Source organism: Myxocyprinus asiaticus, chromosome 9, assembly GCF_019703515.2.
Source record: "Myxocyprinus asiaticus isolate MX2 ecotype Aquarium Trade chromosome 9, UBuf_Myxa_2, whole genome shotgun sequence".
NCBI lineage: Eukaryota > Metazoa > Chordata > Actinopteri > Cypriniformes > Catostomidae > Myxocyprinus > Myxocyprinus asiaticus.
In genome coordinates this window covers 17,430,936-17,452,189 of record NC_059352.1, presented here as the reverse complement: position 1 = coordinate 17,452,189, position 21,254 = coordinate 17,430,936, and the positions used below count along the sequence as shown (strand labels likewise).

The window sequence follows — 21,254 nt, the reverse complement described above, 5'->3', positions numbered from 1 at the left end:
CTCGCAGAGTTCTTTGACTTTTACCGGAAATGGCGCCTTTTGGGTGTAGACATCCCGGTGCCAGCCTTACAGTCGCCGTCCCACAAGACTGCAGCACCATGTTTCCTCTCTGGGAAGTTATGTCGTGTAGTACTACTACACACTGTCGAGTGTACTGAGTCATAAGGGAACGTTTCGGTTACGTACGTAACCTCGGTTCCCTGAGATGAATGGAACAAGACATTGCGAACGCTAGCCGCACTACAAGACTAGAGTTTTTGAGGCACAAGCCATGTGCTCCTTGTTCTCAGTCAGAAATTCTGAGGAAATGGTGTTTGTGCACCTGTTTTGATAGGCGGAGCTCAAACATCATAGCCAATATTAGAATACTGCCATTATTGTAGAGAGGTTTCAACTAGGTCGCGTGAGAAGGCCTTCCCCATATGCGTTACTATGCAATGTCTCGTTTCCTTCGTCTCAGGGAACCGAGGTTACGTACGTAACCGAGACACAAGAAACTTATGCCACTGAAGGTAATGCAAGTTTTCGCAGACTTGCAGAAATGGCAAAGAGAACAGTTAGAGGAAATAATTTGTCTTTCTTTAAAAAGAAGAGAACAGATATTGCTATGACAAATGTACAGTTACAACATGAACATGTTTTTAATTCAAACAATTTTCAGGGTTTCGCTCATACAACTTTTTGCACCACTGTTTAAGCATCCTTCATACAAACAGCCCAAACTTCCCTTTTAGTTCAGAAACAAATGCGTGTGTGTCTGTTTCTTTCATGAACATAGATTTATTCACAAAATGAATCATAAAATACAATAACGGAGGGTAACAAGTGTATATTATGGCCATGTTTAAGGGTCAATGGCGTGATGCTAAGTTAAGTTTTTGAAAAATGTATTTTTTTTATTTTTTTATGAAAAGGCACATTTTGTTCTGGTCATGTGGTGTAACCCTGAGAAAATGTATGATATTTTTGACTAAGAAATTCATCATATGTATAATATATATATATATATATTTTAACCTAGAAAAATGTGTTTCAAAATTATTATTATCTTTTTATTATTAAAGATTAAGTTGTTTATCCTCTCTTCAAGGTGCAATGAAAATATTACATTACCTTTTACTCTATGGTTAGACCACACAACATTTTTAAAATTTACATTTTATTTTAATTTTTTTGTGGAAAGTGCTGTAAAGGTTTTTTCAAAAATGTATGAGACCAGATTGAAAACAAAGATTACATTTCTAAGAACTTGACACAAGTGTTTTAATTTAAACTAGCTTTTTTATAAAGATTTCTTATTTTTAACTCCTCAGACAACCTTATTTATCAATTACACCCCCACAAAAAATAAATAAATAAATAAATAAAAGTTTGACATCATCCCCTTTGAAACTGTTTTACAAATTCACCACTGTATATAGTATAGATAAATAGACAGACAGACAGACAGATAGATAAATGGATAGATTGGAATGTAATGTGCAGAGGGCTGAGTATGTATATAACAGCTGAATTTACATATTGCTCATTAGATTATATTGCACAATGAAACTGCACAGCAGAAATGTATCCAGTTGCTATGATGTAAATATTTGTCTTTCATTTTACTTTATTCTCTTATATTTGATATATGATATACAGTCTCACTAAAATTAGGCATTTAATATCAAACTGGCAGCAAGAGCATTGCTGTGCCGTATTTTTATACTGATGGTCGTCCTCTTCTCCCCAGCAGTGCATTGTGGGATAGCTCTCCGTGTTTGCCTCAAGTCGATCAAGATGGCCGCGAATATTTTGTGTAGGGGCTGGAGTTGAATACACGCCGAACTCGGAGCGATTGTGATGTTGAGAGGCCAGATTTATACGCCCGCATCAAAACACCCGCACAAGTAAGCTGTCACAACATTAAATCACGCTTCTCCCGTCCAAATCGCGCCCGATCGAATCTCTAATAGGCCAGTTAGCCGCGCCGCTAACGTGCTCCGGACAGGGACGGAAGAGATTCTGGTAAACAAGCGAACTCAGTCCGATGCCAATCGCGTAAGTTCCTCCAGTACTTCAATCGCGATCGATTATGCAACGAGACTCGTTAAATAAAATCCGTCCGTGCCTTTGAAATGTCAGACCGTGGTTAGCTCCAACTAGGCAACTAGTAGGTCATCTCTTTCCTGCTATTTTTCCCCATGACAGTTGCTGCAAGATTACTAGTTCTGCTCTCAGTCTTCCTTCAACGCACTGTTCATGATCTACACACTTTGTTCATGGCTGTTCCGTCTGTTCTAGTATGTTTTAAGTTATATATATATATATATATATATATAAGAGATTGTGGGTGTATGTGAGGGGCTGAAGTTGTTTGTGCACTGTCATACCCCCGCCTGCCCCTCTGCGGCCTCTCCTCCTGCATACACGATGTTTCCATTGAGAAACCACACAGTGTGTTTAGTTCTGGGCTTTGTTTAGGTTTATCCACTCTTATGCTGACACATGGATTGTGTCTCGAAACCGAGAGAGCTGACTACCTATACTGCATTTAGCCTAATAACATTCTAAACGCGCATATGATGCCCAAAATGCTGTCTAGGTAGGTAGCTCATTAGTTTTTGGGAAACAGTTCATGCTGACATTCTGTCCCACTTTAGCCGTGAAGCACGTTGTGTTCGTGTTTACCAACAGTAGTGTTTCTAAATCGTCTTGAGCGTTTGTTAAGCCGTCAACTGTAGATGATGTCTTTACTCTCTACAGCTGTTAATATATTGATGTATGTTGCTGACATTAATAGTTTTCTCTGTTCATCTGCAGGATTGCTACCTGACCACGTTTTGGTCTCCTTGAGTTCAGAGCTGTAGAAGAGTGTGATATTGGAAACCTTAAGCAATTCTAATGTAAGTGTCTTTGTCTACATACCTGTTTTTCAAAGTAATATTTTTTTCAGTACTCTTCTATTTACATACACAGATTACTTGAGTATTAATTGGTAATGTGTTTGGTGGGGTTTTTTTTTTTTTTTTCAACATGTATAGCCAGTTTCTAAATTATCCACACTATGTACACACAGCTATGTATATCCACACCTGATTATCTGCTTTACACTTTGCATTATTTGTAGCCAATTTCTTCATTATCCTAAGAGCTTTTGAAGCAGTCCTTCATGTTAGAGTGGCATGTTAGAGTCAAGATTATAATAAAGCAAAACAATGATTAAATGAAGGAGTGAATATGGACTGAATGTTCTTTATTATGATACATAGTGATTGAATACTGCATGATTAATTTTTGTTCCTTGCGAACAGAGTTTTGCATGGGTAACTGCATTTTTAGAGCATGTTTTAGGGGGCGATTCTCACAAAACCTGTCAAGAAAATGTCATATTTAACCCAAAATTAATACAAGAGGACAACATTTTCAATTGCATAAAGAAAATGAAGCCTACATGTAGGACCATTAAGATTTATTATTTTATTTTTTTCATTAATGTATCGTGTCTGGTTGTTTTCAATGATGATTCGCATTACTGTGACAGTCATTTCTTTTACTGTTTTACAAGGAAAAAATATTATGTTGTACAATAATTTTTGTCTCATTAAAGTAAAGAAAAATAAAAGGCAGTACCATATAAAAACTTTACAATTTTAATATTTTTGTTTTTTGTTTTCACATTGCGGTTATGAGAATATCACAGTGATAATCTTTTTCCGCATTGTGGTAAATGGGTCAAATGTGTGTAACTGTCATGAAAATGTCACAATGTAAAATATCTCAATGGCCATATAAATTGGCTTTATTTTCTATATGCAAAATATTTATTGTTTGTTTCTTTTGATTTTTGGAGTAAAATATGACCAGGACATTTTCTTTGCAGGTTTTGTGAGAATTACACAAGGGATATTCCCGTCATCCAGTTTTTTATAAGACTTTTCTAATATGCTAATAATAGTTTCTAATAATAAATTGCTTGTATTAAGCAATATGCACATGTTGTAGCACTTGTTCAGTTACAATTCTTGATCATATGTTGTTAACATAGTCAGCTTAATAAATAAAGTCTTTGGAATCATTTTGAGAGAAAGTTTGTTGTGTGTACATGCAGTAGTCTTGTTTTAATGTATGTCTGCTTATTGAAATGGATGGTACTGATTTGGCTGTCTTTTTACTTTTTCTTTTTGGGTTTGATTAGTAGAGTGCTATTTGCTCTGTTGTGAACTTGTTTTCGAGATTGAACCATACTAATCCCCCTGCTGTCCTGTTTGAATGTCTGATACAGGAAGCGAGCGGCTGCAAAGCATTTAATTGAGCGCTACTACCACCAGTTAACAGAAGGCTGTGGAAATGAGGCCTGCACGAATGAGGCTTGTGGGTCTTCTCCGGGTTTCCAGCGCATGGATAACAATGCAGCGGCTATCAAGGCACTGGAGTTATATAAGAATAATGCCAAACTCTGTGATCCTCATCCCTCTAAGAAAGGAGCCAGTTCAGCCTACCCGGAGAATAGTGCCAAAGGAGCTCACAATTTCTCTGCATGCAGTAACGGGAAGATGAACCATAAGGACCTGCAACCTACAAGGGAGGACTTTAGAGGTGAGCATTGACATTAGAGAATTATAGTAAAGTGGGTGCTCTTCTTAAATTTTACATCTGATTATCTTTCTGATTATTCAATTTCTTATTAGAATTGAGCTTACAGTATTAGTTCACCTAAAAATTCAAGTGTTGTCATCATTCGTTCACCCACATGTTGCTCCAAACCTGTTTAATATTATTTCTTCTTTAAAACACAAAGGGAGATCTTTGGCAGAATGTCTGCTTCTGTTTCCCGCATAATGACAGTGGATGATGATTTTTACTGCCAAGCTTAAAAAAGGACAAAATACCACCACTAAATTATCATTTAGGTAGCCCATACCTTTGTATAAGCAGTTTGCTATATGGCCTAATGTGCTTATTAAACCGCTGAAGGTTGTGATTGAATAATATAAATATATAGTCTGCATGTGCTGCGTACTTCAAGGTAAGTTAGTTTTTTGCTCTTATGTTACTACACACAGGGCACACGTGATGCTCATAACACGGTTTGTTTTCAGTGTATAAACAGACAACTTCACACAGTCACTTCGAAGCGCTCAGCACACGCAGACTGTATTTATTTAATTTAATCTCAGCCTTTTTGGTTCAATACTCACACAAGGACATATCACTATTTTTATTTGATTAATTGTGCATTAATACAATTATTTTATTCCAAACATGTAAAATTCCTTGACATTCCACGTTTTATAATTCATTCTGTTTTAATGACTGGATTCCTTGATTTTTTTCACCGTTTTCCATACATCCCTACATACAGCTGGTGTGCTCTATTCTATTCTGAAGCCATGCAATAGCTACTTGGACCGAATAATTAAGAAAAGCAGCTAATAAGTGCCCAGTATTGATGGGAACTCCTTCAAAACTGTGTAAAAAGCATCCCAGGGTGATACCTCAAGAAGCTGGTTGAGAAAATGTCAAGAGTACATTTCGGAAAATTCTATGCAAAGGGTGGCTACTTTGAATATGCTAAAATATTACATAGTTTTTATTTTGGATTTTTTTAAAAAAACAACACAATTCCAATAGTTCCATTTCTGTTCTTCCATAGTTTTGATGACTATTACTATTCTTAAATGTGAAAAATAATAATAATAATGAATGAGTAAGTGACCCTAAACTTTTGACCGGTAGTGTAATTATTTGGTTAAATCGCAGCATTTTGTGGATTAATAATCAAATATGACCATGTCATGATAATTGTGTTGGTATGTTTAGTTGTGCAGCCCTGAAGGATTTTGAAATGAGTCTAATGACATGCTCTTTAGGAAACATACTGGCAAAATTAAAAGCGCTTTAAAATCATTGCGATGTTTACGATATTGCTTAATTTTGTATCACCAACAAATATATTGAGATTATTTTATATGTTACCCAGAAATTTACCATATGTTTATATTTTCTCTACCATACAGATCTGAATTCTTTGACAGAGGAGAAGGTGTATGAAATCCTGAGCCTCTGTAGTGAGACTGGAGACTTTTCTCCTCTAATCCGTGTCATCGGTAGGGTTTTCTCAAGCGCGGAGAGCCTTGTCCAAAGTTTCCGCAAAGCAAAACGGCACACCAAGGAGGAGCTGAAGTCACTTCAGGCCAAGGACGAGGACAAGGACGAAGATGAGAAAGAGACGGCCTCTGGTTCATCCACTGCCATGGAGGTGGAACCTGAGGCCTCGGCATCAAGTGGAGATGGGCCGTCCCATGGTGAAAACAATGTCCAAAAGTTTGGCCCTGTAGAAGTTTCTGTAGACATTGAGGCAGTTAGAAGAGTGTATGACAGACTGTTATCAAACGAGAAGATTGAAGCTGCATTCCTCAACGCGTTAGTCTATCTGTCGCCCAACGTAGAGTGTGACCTTACCTATCACAACGTGTACGCCGCTGACCCTAATTACCTGAATGTCTTCATCATTGTCATGGAGAACAGTAACCTCCACAGTCCAGAATACCTGGAGATTGCCCTGCCTCAGTTCTGCAAGGCCATGAGCAAGCTACCTCTTCCGGCTCTGGCCAAGCTTGCGCGGTTGTGGTCGCAGTACGGCACGGACCAGATCCGTCGTCTTGTCGAGACCTTTCAGCAGCTTATAACCTACACGGTTATCAGCAACGAGTTTAGCAGTGATAACCTGGTCAATGAGGATGATGGCGTGGTGGCAGCAACCAAGTGCTTGAAAATTGTGTACTATGCAAACGTGCTGGGCGGTGACCTGGACACGGATCACAATGAGGAGGAGGATGATGTACCAATCCCAGAATCCAGCGAGCTGACCCTGCAGGAGCTGCTGGGAGAGGAACGACGCAATAAGAAAGGCCCACGTGTGGACCCGCTGGAGACAGAACTGGGCATTCGTACTTCGGACTGCCGAAAACCCCTTATCCCCTTTGAGGACTTCATCAATGAGCCACTTAATGAGGTGCTGGAAATGGACAAAGATTACACCTTCTTTAAAGTGGAGACTGAGAGCAAGTTCTCCTTTATGACCTGCCCGTTCATACTTAACGCTGTGACAAAGAATCTAGGCCTGTACTATGATAACCGGATCCGTATGTACAGCGAGCGCAGGATTACTGCCCTCTACAGTTTGGTGCAGGGACAACAGCTGAACCCCTATCTGCGACTCAAAGTGCGCAGAGACCACGTCATAGATGATGCTCTTGTTAGGGTAGGTCCAGAAGGGCTTGGAACAATGAACATTGTATTTAGTTGCTTAAAGGAATGGTTCACCCAAAAATGTGTCATTTTGTTACTCACCCTAATGTCGCTCAGCTCGTACGATTTTCTTCTATGGAAAAGTTGAATTAGATATTAATAACATTAAACCTCTTTGGCTCTCATTGCATCCCGAGACCAAATGTGTGACATGATGTCATGGTGCTTGGCCACTAGGTGCAGTGAAAACCAATGAGGTTTAAAATTAGCGGCGTAGCCCCCATATTAGATTTTAGCTCTTTATTAAGTATTTGATTTGATTTGAGAGTGAATAAAGACTTAGAGCTGAAGTGTGTAATTACTACACCACCAAACGGAATTGCAAAAATAAACTGTTTTCAAATATCTTTCTGAATACTCTTGCCTTTGATCAAACAAACAGATAGTCCTGCCCCCAACTCATGGCATTGGTTGAGTCAATGTTGTTGTAGGTTTGAACGGGGGACTTTCAGAACAAACAGAGGAATTGTTATAGCTCCACAGAGACACAGTGTTTACCGTTTTAGAGAAAATTAACCTACAAATGGCTTACTTTTAGTTGTCTCTGCAAATTAAGCTGGAATAAGAGAAAGTATTTTAACAGAAAAAGTTGCACACTTCAGTTTTAAATGTTTTCCTGTTCATTGCACACGAATGTTTTTCTGTTCATCGCACACGATGATTGTAGCACTTCAGAAGAGCAAAGATGTTTTAAAAAGGATCCTTTTGTTTTCCACGGAAGAAAGTAAGTCAAACAGTTTTGAATAGTGAGTAAATAATGAAAGAATTTTCATTTATGGGTGAACTATTAGTTGAAAAGAATGATAAAAACCTAATCTGTATTGCGTGTTGTTTATTATTTAAAATTTTTAATGACTAAAGAGGACAAAAATGGAAAACTTGTAAAAAGTTTGTTGGTGGATGTAAAATGAATGTATTCCATGACCATGTCTGTCTAATTGGTTTTAGCTGGAGATGATTGCCATGGAAAACCCAGCAGACTTGAAGAAACAGCTGTATGTGGAGTTTGAGGGTGAGCAAGGAGTAGACGAAGGAGGAGTATCCAAAGAGTTCTTTCAACTTGTTGTAGAGGAGATCTTTAACCCAGATATAGGTAATTATCATAAATGATTCTTATTTAAGGTATGCAGTCTAACCCATCTTGATTCAGTGATTGTGAGATGGCCATTATCAGCTCTATCTTACGCTTTCTCTTTCCATTTTTATCCACAGGCATGTTTACCTATGATGAAAGCACAAAACTTTTCTGGTTCAATCCTTCATCATTTGAAAATGAAGGCCAGTTCACCTTGATAGGCATTGTCTTGGGCCTAGCTATCTACAATAATTGCATTCTTGACGTGCACTTCCCTATGGTGGTTTACAGAAAACTAATGGGAAAGAAAGGAACATTTCGAGACCTTGCAGACTCTCATCCGGTAATAGATACCTGGTTTAATGTCTTTATATTCCTTTTTAGAACTTTTGTGTTAGACAACAAAAAATCTAAATGCAAAGAGAGACAGGTTAGAAGATAATGGAATTGTAGAGGTGTACCCTAATATTTTAGTTTTTTTTACACACATGTAAGCAGTCAATTTTTTGTATGTCTCATTTGCTATCATTATTTTACTATTAAAGCTGAAGTATGTAATTTCTGCGACACTAGCGCCACCAAACGGAATTGCAAAAATAAGCTTTGTTTTTAAAACAGCTCTCTAAATATGCCCCTCGTCTGCTGTTGGTCAAACGAGATTATCCCGCCCCAAGTTCACACCATTAGTTGAATAACATTGTTGAGGCGGATCCAAATGGGTCACTCAAAACAAACAATTTTCATAGCACAACTGACAATGCAAAAGCAATTATCATTGGTCAACAGAAACACCGTGTTTACATTTTTCGAAAAAAAATAACCCATGAATGGCTTACTAGTATTTGTCTCTGGATATTAAGCTGGGATAGGAGAAAGTATTTTAAGTAGTGCTGTCAGTTGATTTAAATTTTTAATTGGGATTAATCGCATAATGTTTCGTAGTTACTCACGATTAATCGCAGATTTTGAAAGTGCTGAAATTTGACTTAATTTACTTCTTTTATTATCAAAATGCATTTATTTTCTTCTTGGGAAAGAATATGTAACAAAGCTCCTTTGCCCATCACTGTATCATTGATACTGAATCACTGATGTGTGTGTATGTGGTGTGTCCGTCAGTGTAATGACTCCAGATGGACGCATCACAAATGTTTTGCCCTTCCAACCAGTGTTTATGCTGGTTTATGCTTTACTAACAGCTAATCGTTATTCAGAAAAATCAACGTGTTAAAAGTTTGAAATTATTTGCATGCATTAATTTTGACAGCTCTAATTTTAACACAGAACAAGTTACAAACTTCAGCTTTAAATATCATAATTATATCATCCATCAGACACACTGCTCACTAGATATCACATCAGCCATTGAAAAACACATATCAGAAAACCACTATTATTTACCTGGAGTAGGGGGATGACAGTAATGATAGCATTAATTAAAGGACTTATAGATGGCATGTCTTTGCAAACATGGTCTTACGATAAAGATCAAGGATTTATGGCTTGTTTGAAAGGTAGGCTTGTTTTTAAACATATACACTACTTGGAAATTGTTGACAGTAAGTCTGTTTTGATAAAAAGTAACTTTTCAGCTTTTTTACAAGTACATATTTGACCCTTGCGTCACGCTGTTTTGTCAGTGTCTCGAGCAGGAGCACTGCATTTTTAGACGCCTTATCAAGTTTTCAAAGAATTTCAACTGTTGCAAACACGTCTTGAGACACATGTGTTCTGCTCTATTCGTGGCGCTGTGTCAATCTTTTCTTAGCACAAGTTCGCATTCAGTGTGAACGGCCCCTAAATGTGTTTCTCCTGTCCTCATTCATATTGGAGGCCTACTGAGAAGTAGCTGTCTGTCCTCATTGGTACATCACACTGGCAGATTTAGAGCAGTGAATGTCCGGGAGGGATAAAGGAAGGTTCATTAGCAATTTAGTGAGCTACTTGCTACTACACTAGACCTGAGCTACTCATAATAGTGCTAAATGATATGACATCTGTTTCTGCAGGTTCTTTATCAGAGTTTGAAGGATCTATTGGAGTATGAGGGTAACGTAGAAGACGATATGATGATTACCTTTCAGATCTCACAGACAGACCTGTTTGGAAACCCACTAATGTATGATTTAAAGGAAGGTGGTGACAAAATCCCAATTACCAATGAAAACAGAAAGGTCAGTCCAGTTTTCAAAGAAACAATCAGAATTACTTTGACATTTACAAACCTTTTCATATGTGCCAATGTACGTTTAACATCCGGTGGGTCTCTGCAGGAATTTGTTGCACTCTATGCAGAGTACATGCTGAACAAAAGTGTGGAGAAACAGTTCAAGGCCTTCAGAAGAGGATTCCACATGGTTACTAACGAGTCTCCTTTGAAGTATCTATTTCGACCAGAGGAAATTGAGCTGCTTATATGTGGCAGCAGGGTGAGTAGACTACAGATGAACCTCCAGGCTGTTCTTACATAAGTGGTACATTCATACATGTTAATCTGTGACTTTGTTTTTCTCATACAGAATCTAGACTTTCAAGCGCTTGAAGAGAGTACAGAATATGATGGTGGATACAGCAAAGACTCCCGCATTATTAGGTATGTGGATTCTTAATATACAGTTTTTGCATCATTTTAAGGATTCATGGAATGTTATTTATTATACTGTAACTTTATATTAACTTTATATAGTGACTTTCTGTGTTTAGCTGTTACTAACCTCTTATGATATACCTAAATATTGGCCAGGCCAATTAATTGGACGATATTTGGCGATTTTGAGACTATCAGCCAAAAGCTGTGCTCGCTTGGCCCATAATAGAAGTGTTAGTTCTTTATATGTACCAACAGCCTTGTCAATGGAAAATAAATACTTTAATTTCAGATGTGTTTCATGAAGTTAATATTGTGTAAGAGAAGTATAAATTTAATTCTTTTTGCAAACATCTCATTTTCTATCATTGAATTGTATTATGTAAATATCTTAATTATATCATCCATCAGGAAACCTGCTCTCTAGATGTTGCATTGGACATTGAAAAACACATATCAGTCAAACACTGGTTGTTATAACTATTACTTATCTAAGTGGGGGAAGAGATATGACCGTATTGATAGCGTTTTTTGATGCAGATCATGAAAAAAGGTGTTATTCTTTACTATTATCAGGGATTTCTGGGAGACGGTGCACTCTTTTGGGCAGGAGCAGAAGAGGCTGTTTCTTCAGTTCACCACTGGCACAGATAGAGCTCCAGTTGGAGGCTTAGGCAAACTCAAGATGATTATCGCCAAAAATGGCCCTGACTCAGACAGGTAAACTCTTATAGAGGCAAGCGCTGCCTCTCTACACTGTAGGTCAGAGATGGTGTTGTTTTTTTGCCCCGTACATTATTAAAACTCTTGTCTGTAGCACTGCATTGTCAGTCGCTCTTGTTTTGGTGGGAAAAAACAAATGGGTCATTCTGTCAACTCAACCAGTGGTCCCTGGCTCAAAACTACAGGTAAAAATATAACATTAGAAAGGTGGCAACATCATCATTTTATTTTTACAGTGAAATAGGTAGGTTACTACTAAAATCAGTCAACTTCACCACCCCTTTTTCCATTATATGCCAAAGGTGTGAGTCCAAAAATGGGGAATTGTTTCTTTTTTTTTCTCCCAAAGTTGGAGTGCCTGTAACTCCTGAAGTATTAAAGGTGTCTTAATATTGTTTTAAATTCTGGTTAGGAACAAATGTTCCTTTTTGTTTCTTCTTCAAGGCCTTATATGGTTCAGTCTCAGAGATATGTGTCTCAATGTGGTTACATCCATGAATTGTTAAATTTTACCCATTTTCAATGGTCGAAAATCGAATTTGGGTCACGTGGTATGAAACTAGTTTTTCTTGTTCAACAAAACAAAGGTCTTAAGTACAAATATGTTAAAACTAGAAATGTCCCTTTAATTATTGACATAAAAACAGTCATGTCAAAATCACTATTTTCTTTAGTCCAAAAATACACTTGTAGTAAGAATTTGAGCCCCCTCTACAAAATAATGGATTACTCAATAAATAAAGATCCACGGTATGTAATATTTTGGCTTTCATCATCATTTATGTTTAACTTTCTTCAGAAAAAGTATCAACAAAATCAAAAATGTCTGAAGTTTCTGAAATTTGATTAATTTGACATGGAATAACTCTACTTTTCAACCTTTCACTGTGATTAAATAAAGGAAAATCAAACTTCTAGTGAAAGGTTGAGAAAGAAAATTGTTTTCCTCAAAACAATAGCAACCAGAAAAGCTACAAACATATATACACGATCAGACAAAACATGTAAAAGCAAACTAAAATATGTTGTTAATGATGCACTTAAAATGGAGGTCTATGGGGCAACCATTCAACCAACAGTTGCCCTGTAGACTTCCATTTTAATTATATTTCTGTAATCACATTTGTTTTGTTTTTTACAAGCTGAGCTACGACTCGTTACTTACAGTGGCATCATTCAAGCATAGTTACAGTTTTACCACACTCATCTGAGTAAATGTCGGATGCATGGTAAACATTTTTCTCTACCTCCTTTCTTCATATGATCAGGTTACCCACCTCTCATACTTGCTTCAATGTGCTGCTCCTCCCTGAATACTCCACCAACGAGAAACTAAAAGAGAGACTTCTTAAAGCCATCACATACGCCAAAGGCTTCGGCATGCTCTGAGGCATCAGGATCCGCAAAAGAACTCACTCACCCTCAGAGGTTTCATTTGTCCATCAAAGGAGAAATCAGCAACATCGACAACTAAAAAGTAAATATCAAGTTTAAATGTAAGGCAACTTGAAATAGGTTAAAATGGGAAAGTTCTGGTGACCGTGTGCCTGTGCCTAAATAGTAGATAAAACCACACTGAACTCTTGGCTCGCTCCATCTTATGTAAGTGTTAAGGTTCCCTTTTTGTATGCACTGAGATATAGCATTATTTATTTGAAGGGATAAAATCTCTTCTGTCATGTCTGCCAGGAAATCGACTCACTCTTTGGTATCAGTTCATAAAAAGGAGGGACGGTTAGACATTTTCAACACCTGCAGGACTGATCACCATCTAAACTTAATAAAACAAAAAGATCAAATAGAGGAGGTGGAAGCTTATTGTCATATTATGGTTGAACTGTGAAAGTGCACTTAACTCAAAATTCAGAATGTCTATTAGCTTTTTTGTTTTTGTTTATTGTCATCTGCCCGTTGCCATTTTTTCCATCACGTTTAATAGGTCTTCCCTAGTCCATATGCACTTGCAGCAATGCTTTCAAAGGTACAGGGCAGCTCCAGTCTCGATTAGATTTTTCAGGAATCTGTATTTATTGAGGAACTGCATTGTTTGTAATGCCTCTTGGCAAGTTATGCTGCTCCTTTTTGGCCAGTGTTCTGCATTTTGCTTCAGAGCTCGGCTCTCTTTTTCTTTTCTTTTTTTTTTTCTCTCTATTTGATCTTTTAGCTATCAGTCTACTCTCACTGTGCACTCTTGATAAAAATTGAGTAGTGTTACAAAAGAGAAATTGAACCCTTTCATAAGACTCTTGCAAAGCCTAACTTCCACGAAGTGTTTCGTTTTGTGTTCTGTTTTAATTCAAGATGGCAGGCTTTTAGTCAATGAAAGCTAAATGACATTGCCTCATGAAGAAGCTGTGTTTATATTTTAGTTGCTTTATTTTTGCTCTGCACAGTGTCTGGCCCAAATTGCTATACTGTTGGATGAAAATGAGGGGAATTTGGCACAAAATTGTACCACTATCTTGTTGTGCCAGACATTTATGCTGAGAATCGCTGCTCCGGTTTATCAAGGCATAGCTGGAAACCCACATTAGCAATGCCCTCTACATTTTTTGTTTGTTTTTCTTTTTCCCTCTTGCATATGATATGTGACTGTGGTTTGTTCCACTGCTGATGGCGCTAACATAAAAGTGGGAAACTGAACTTGATATTGAGAATGAAAACATTTGATTGTTTCAAGTTATTCTTAAATAAATTCAAAACTGAAAAACAAACAACCAAGTGTGAAAATGTGATGCAGAGATGATGTGATGCAGCTTTCAGTTCTTCTGCGGTGGAATTGAAACCAGAAATGACTATTTTCTATGTATGTTGTAATGCATCCAAAATGGTATGAAAGACAGAAAAGGTTAAAAATCATGGGTTTCAGATATGCTATAATGAGCAGCAGATCCACCATCCAATACTTTTCTAAATGTCCAAATGGAAAGTTTTCTCCCTTACATTGTACCTTCCACCTACAGTCCATAGAAACAAAGCTCTTTCCTGAAATCTGATATTCTGATCTTTTTTTATGATTCAATCTAGTGCTTTTTTAGGAGTGATCTGGTGTTTGGCATCAGACTGACCTTTTGTTTATGAAAATGAATCAGTAGTTAGTCTTAAGACATATTCAAGCTCTTCACTTCTTCCTGTAGAAGGATGAATTTTATGAGGCTGCTTTAAGTTCAGTAACATAGATCTACAGTTGATGGATTCCTGAGATATTCTGCACTGATCTGCTCTTAATGTTATATGACATTTCTTGCAAAGCCAGGTAACCTAACTTAGAAAGTAACCTGGCTTTGCAAGAAATGTCATATAACATTAAGAGCAGATCAGTGCAGAATGTCTCAGGAATCCATTATATGTTCACTTAAAACACACTTCTATTTCAATCATCTGTATATCTTCTTTACATTTTCATTTAAAATTAATTTGCTACTATTTTAAAAGACATACAGTAGTTGTTCAAATGTTTATTAAAGAACGCATGAAAATATGAATGCTCTTAGCATACTAAAAACAATTTGTTTTTGTGTTGAGTTGGGGATGATTTTGAACAGTCCATGTTTTTCTTGCATTTCTGAGAGCAACACCATTAGCAATACAATTGGAATAATGTGATTGCTTAATGAACAGAATCAGAACATTGTAAAAGTACAGATTAATTGTGAATCAATTAAATTTGATATCACAGTTTTGATAAATCAACGACTGTTACGCCATTGCCTAAACTGCAAATGTACCCTTGATATAGTGTGTGCCTTTGTCATAAAAAAAAAGATTTTTGACAGTCATGCAACAGTGACTGTCCTGGGACAGATAAATAAGATCCTGCATTTTATGTTAATGAATGTCATTTGAGCTGTTCCATACTGCATGTATTGAATAAATATGTCATATATGGGGCAATTATTACAATGTCATATATTTAAAATGTATAAATAAGTATAAACATTTTAAAAGTATTGTCATATATTAAGAAATATGTACATAGGAAAACCCCATTAACCCCAAAGTCTGTGCTGTTTTCATATATGTCGACTTGATTATTTTGTCTTTTTGTCCTCGACCACTTCAGACAGATCCTCCACTCGTAGTGTTTTCACTTTGTTCTCCATTTTAGCGATCCTCTGTTTGATCTTGCTCTGGTATGACATGTACTCTGCCATGAGTTTGGCAAATTTGGAAGTCATAACATCAATGTTGCCCTCCAGGCGGTGAATCTTATCCTCCAGATCTTTGGGATCCGTGCCTGCGGCTGCCACAGCCTCATCAAGAAGGTTGTCCTTCCTTAAGATGGCCTTTCCTTTCTCCTCCAGGGCTTTTTTGGCATCAGGGTACTCAGTAAGTGCTTCCATGAGGTCATCTTTAGACAGGGCAAAAAGGTCAGAGTAGCCAACACTACGAATGTTTGCCGTTCTTCTGTTTCCAGCCTTACTGCCTTTTATTCCAAGGATACTGATTTCTCCAAAGTAAGCACCATCACTGAGCACCACAAACTGTGTGATACCATCATCAGCCACCACAGCAAGCTTTCCTTCTTTGATGATGTACATTTCTCGGCCTATGTCACCCTTCTTACATATGTAATCTCCAGGACTGAACACCTGAGGCTGAAGCTTCAACACCAACTCAATAAGCAGTCCAGCTTCACAATCCTGGAAGATTCGCACCTTCTTCAGTGTGTCTAAATGGACGTTGATGGCAATCTCAGCTTTGAGTTTGTCTGGGAGGTTCTTTAAGACTTCCTTCTCATCACATGTTTTCTTCTCCGTCCAAAGGTAGTCGAACCATTTGATGACCCTAGCCTCCAAATCTTTGCTGACCTTACGGAACTGCATGTACTGCTTGATGGAATCAATCTTTGCCTGGAATTCAGCTCGAGAAGCATTCATGTTGGAGATCATGGCACCAACGTTACCAACGATGGTAGCAAAAATCAACACACCAATGAGGAAGTCAGCAACGACAAACAAATATTCAAAGTCTCTAACTGGTGGTGGAGTTTCTCCAATGGTGGTGAGGGTGAGAGTGGACCAGTACAGACAGTAGATATATTTTCTGGCCAAACGGCCATATTCAGGGTGGCTGATGTTTGGATAGACCCACGTGTCAGTCCCGAAGCCTATAGTTTTGGAAATGGCAAAAAATATGCAAGCGTTCCAGTGAATAATAATCAGGATGTAAAGTACGAGGTTGCTGATACGGAAAATGTTCGGATAGTTTGTTCTGGTTTCGGTGCGGTCAAAGAACTCAAACAAACGAGCCATTTTGAAGAGACGGTTTAAACGAAGTTCAGGATTGTTGTATCCAACTTTGAGCATCAATAAATCTGTTGGAATCATGGAAAGCATGTCATATTTGAACTGGGGGATTTTCTTGTAATGATCCATCAACTTCTTGGCATCTTTAACAAGAAGGCCCTGCTCCAAGAAACCTGAAATCGACAGAATGAGGAAAAAGAAAATGTTACAGGACAATAAAACTTCTCCATCCCTGTCCTAGAGTACCCCAGCACTCCAAATTTTAAGTCTTTTTTAAAGTGCAAGATTCAACTCCTCAGCTCATTAGCTCCAGCTTTGTGAACCACTGTACTATGCAAATATCAAAATAACACAAGTTGTTCAATTGCATTGTGAATGACTCTTTTTATAAAAGTGACCATACCTGTTCTTGATCTGACAAATGTGTCTGTATAGTAGATTGCATCTGAGGTAAAGTCCAGGATCATCCAAAGCGTTGTATATGAGTTCTGAAGCTCATTGAAACAGGCCCTGCAACAAATATGGACAATGATGCACATAACACATCTATCCACACATCTAAAGTTGTCGATTTCATTAGAGATATGAACAGACCTTGTCACCAGCATCATCAGGTTGTAAAAAACCGGTGCTGCTATGACTGAGAGCCATCTATAATATTTGTCTGTGGATGGGTCCATGATCCAAATTTCTTTCCTACAACACAAATACTAGTTTATCTTCAGACCTCTTTCAAAGAAAAACACATACTAAATTACAAAATACAAGTCTTATTAGGAAAGACAAATTACTATGAAATAATCAATGTTGTGCTCTGACTAATAGCCTACTACTAAAACTACTATTGCTACTTAAATGTCATTTGTAGCATACTCACGGGGGCTCCTCTTTCTTTTTATCGTCTTTCTTAGCATCCTTTTCATCCTTTTTCTCATCTTTTTTCTCTTTCTTGTCACCATCTTTTTTCTCATCCTTTTCATCCTTCTCTCTTTTCTCATCTTTCTTTATTTCCTCTTGTTTGTCTTCCTTTTTGCTAAAGGTAACATTTTTGCTTGTTTAAATTAGTCAGGTTTCTACGGGGTGCTGCCGGATAACTTCAACTAATGAACTCATCATGCAGGCTCATGTTAACCTGCAGATGGCAGCATTAACACTACCAATATTCACTAAACAATGTTTCGGTAATGTACTAATTTCATCAAAACATGTCAGACTACCATCTGTAGTTATTCATTTGGAATTTCTAGATATATTACCAGGAGGACTCAATACAAATTAAGCTCAATCAAGAGCATTTGTGCCATAATACTGCCTGCCACAAAAAATAATTTCGCCTCACCCCTCGTTTAAAAAAAAAAAAAAAAAAAAAAAAAAAGCAGTTACAGTAAGGCACAATGAAAGTGAATGGGGCCAGTCCATGTATGCTAAAATACACATAGTTTCAAAAATATAGCCAAAATACATAAACATTATATGTTAACATGATTTTAGTGTGATAAAATCATTTACTAGCCTTATCTGTGTAAATTTATATCCAATGACGGGATCACAAGGTTTCATTGTCATGATGACAAATATGTAATATAAGATATAACTTTACATAGGTAAGGCTAGTAAGCGATTTTATCACACTAAAATGTATAAAGTTTATGTTTTGTGGCTATACTTTTGAAACTGTATTTTAGTGTTTATGGACTGGCCCCATTCACTTCCATTGTAAATGCCTTACTGTAACAGCAATTTTTTTTTTTTTTTTTATATATAAAGGATGGATCAGTCAAATGTTTTTTTTTTTTTTTTTATGTGGAAATCAATATCTGGAACATTTCTTTTAATTCATTCTTTAAGATTCAAAACATCTCTTTAAAGATAATTATATTACTGGTTAGTTGGACAATTTTGGGTTACTTTTGTCATTTATATAGTTTCCTAATTAAGGGTTTACATCTAGGTGAACTGTTACTGGAGTGTACTTACTCATCTGTGTTGTTGCAATTGTTCGTATTGTAAACTGCCAGAGGCCAGTGATTGGCTTTTCTTAAGGAGCAAAAGGCATTAAGTTTTATGTTATTATTGTGGATTAAATTCTGCAGAATCTACATCTACATCTACATCTATTGACCATTACTACTGCTGTTTAGTTTATCTACTGTATCTAGTGAACATCTGTTTCTATTCTATTAGTCTCTATTCTAAGTTACTGCTATATTGTTTTACCTAAAGGAGGACGCTAAGTAGAAATCTACATACTGTTTTCAGATTTTAATCTCTGGACCAACCCAACCTTCCGCAAATAAAAAAAAAAAAAAAGGAATCCACTCCTCTGATTTGTTTTATGAATCCTCTGCACTAGATACATCCATTTTTCTGCACAGAGGCTGCACGATTCCCTGTTGTTTCATTTTCAAGGACTTTTCTGACATTTCTCTGTCTGTACAGAGAAACTGAACATGCAATCTCACTTTTTCTTGACTTACTTCCTCTTATGAGGCCTGTCAGGAAGACCTATAGAGGAATGGGCATTACTTCCTTGGCTAGATAAGTCTTTGAGGTCTGGTCCACGGAATCGCTCCAAGAAGGAGTCGGGACGCTCAACCTCTCTGTGAAGCCTGTGAGATGCCCAGTTCTGCAGCATTACCAGGAAGTGGGTTAGCCTGGGAGATTGATAGATGTCAAACAAAAACACTTCCAAGCTGCTCATACAGTATGTAGTTTTCTGATACACCCATGCCAAACGCACACTTAACATATTTGTATTTGTATAGTTCCCATGGTTAGTGGTTCACCCCTCTCCATAAAGCTTGTTTGTCAGATGTATTAAGTTAGACCATGTGTCCAGAACTGCTGAGTGTGCATTTAACTTAGGTTAGTTAACACTGTTGTGCTGGTCAGGGTCTACATGGTGAACAATATCGAAGTGTTAGATTGAGTGTTACCTTGCCATCGTGCCAGCACCTGTGAAAGAACTTCTCCTGGATTCCTGAAACTGGCTAGTTCCAGTAGAAACAATCCCCTGCATGTCAGAGGAATTGTCCTCACAAATAGAGTGTGCTCTGGGGAATATTCAGGAAAATATTTGGCACCAAATTATCAATTTTAGTTGTAATTATTGAAAATGTTTTGCCATGAACATGTCACCTTGTTTGAGATTTTTATGTGGAATAGGTGAGTCTTTTTCTCAGTGTTAAGGTGTTGTTTGACTTTTAAACGTATTATTTCTAACCTGGTTGCGCCATTTTCATTGTTGTCCAGTTCATCATCAGAGGCTCGGACTGAGAGCCTGTGCTGGGGTGGGTAGGACTGTTCTGTACAAATCTTTGCCATTCTCCTTCTCTTTGCCTACTCTAGGCATCCAGTGCTTGATATAGCATGTCAACAAATGTCAAAATCATTAAAAAAAAAAATATATATAAAGGATTTATGAAACATGTTAAGCATGTATTTGAATAATTGTGCTCACAAACATAAAACTTTGCCCTATTACAGAAAAGGCAATGGGCAATTCCATGGACGTCAACCATACTTTGAAAAAATGGCGATTTAAATCTTATTTCAATTCAGCCTAGATGTATATCTTAACAATGTCTCAGAGGCTGAAGTCTGCAGGTTTCAAAGGGTTTTGGATGGTTTCCTCATCTGTAATGCCTTTTTTGAGAATGACAATACATTTAAAACTCAATTTTACATGTTCTCAGGAGTGCTGAACCTTCTACATTCTGTGGTTATTATTATCTCTGGATTTTGCATTTCAATTCACAGAGTTTTTACAAAGTGTGAGATTTCCCAAAAACTCATGTCTATTTTTGTAACATCTGTAATGCTCATTTCCCAATCTACACAGGAAAAAAAACTTGTCTAGACTGAAACTTTTCTGGTGACTGAACTCTATCTGCAGGGGTCAGTGATTGTAAATAAAAATAGTTTGATATAACGACAATGAGTACTTTATATATGAAGGTAAATTTCACATTTTCACTGCAAATGTCATGTCTATAATGCTGGAATTGCACCAATACGGCTATTTTTAGTAGGCTCCCATTAATGAAATCATTGCCGGTAGTTTCGTTGTGTCTGATCACTGACGTGCACAGACCTTAGCAGGGACGGGCAGAAGGATAAAAAAAGGTCACTTTTGTTTTCTTCTTTTTTTTTTTTGAATGAGTAGTAAATATAAATACTTACCTATATTTGTTTTTGAGTATTTAACCATTTTCGTGTGTGTGTGTGTGTGATATATGTATATATATATATATATATATATATATATATATATATATATATATATATATATATATATACTGTACATAATGTTTAAAATTTTTCGTTT

At 37.1% G+C, this 21,254-nt stretch overlaps 2 protein-coding genes across 3 annotated transcripts; one reads left to right on the top strand and one right to left on the bottom strand.

Annotated features, from left to right (window-relative positions):
* Positions 1 to 741: 741 nt before the first annotated feature.
* LOC127446165 (ubiquitin-protein ligase E3A) lies at positions 742 to 15,575 on the top strand. Its single transcript, XM_051706869.1, has 11 exons — positions 742 to 1,889; positions 2,803 to 2,885; positions 4,265 to 4,578; positions 6,000 to 7,246; positions 8,242 to 8,386; positions 8,506 to 8,711; positions 10,378 to 10,542; positions 10,642 to 10,797; positions 10,888 to 10,961; positions 11,532 to 11,675; positions 12,947 to 15,575. Coding segments are annotated over exons 2-11 (2,574 nt in total). The 5' UTR covers positions 742 to 1,889; positions 2,803 to 2,883; the 3' UTR covers positions 13,068 to 15,575.
* On the bottom strand, positions 15,422 to 21,073 carry LOC127446166 (cyclic nucleotide-gated channel cone photoreceptor subunit alpha-like). Of its 2 annotated transcripts, XM_051706871.1 has the most exons (8): positions 20,151 to 21,073; positions 19,864 to 19,980; positions 19,405 to 19,581; positions 18,905 to 18,964; positions 17,805 to 17,960; positions 17,522 to 17,623; positions 17,331 to 17,437; positions 15,422 to 17,100 (listed from the first exon to the last, which is right to left on the bottom strand). In XM_051706871.1, exons 1-8 carry the CDS (start codon positions 20,249 to 20,251, stop codon positions 15,710 to 15,712), a joined length of 2,211 nt encoding a protein of 736 aa, XP_051562831.1. In that variant the 5' UTR covers positions 20,252 to 21,073; the 3' UTR covers positions 15,422 to 15,709. The 2 variants fall into 2 exon arrangements, with proteins under 2 accessions (XP_051562831.1, XP_051562830.1); XM_051706870.1 differs by lacking the exons at positions 17,805 to 17,960; positions 18,905 to 18,964.
* Between the last annotated feature and the right edge of the window lie 181 nt (positions 21,074 to 21,254).

Bases quoted from the DNA above. Each gene is read 5' to 3' on its own strand.
- LOC127446165 (XM_051706869.1), top strand. The intron at 8,387-8,505 runs GTAATTATCATA...TTTTATCCACAG, and splicing joins GATCTTTAACCCAGATATAG to GCATGTTTACCTATGATGAA. The intron at 11,676-12,946 runs GTAAACTCTTAT...TCATATGATCAG, and splicing joins AATGGCCCTGACTCAGACAG to GTTACCCACCTCTCATACTT.
- LOC127446166 (XM_051706871.1), bottom strand. From the start codon at position 20,251: ATGGCAAAGATTTGTACAGAACAGTCCTACCCACCCCAGCACAGGCTC. The intron at 19,981-20,150 runs GTTAGAAATAAT...AATATTCCCCAG, and splicing joins AATGAAAATGGCGCAACCAG to AGCACACTCTATTTGTGAGG. The intron at 18,965-19,404 runs GTAAGTCAAGAA...TTGCTCCTTAAG, and splicing joins GACAGGCCTCATAAGAGGAA to AAAAGCCAATCACTGGCCTC.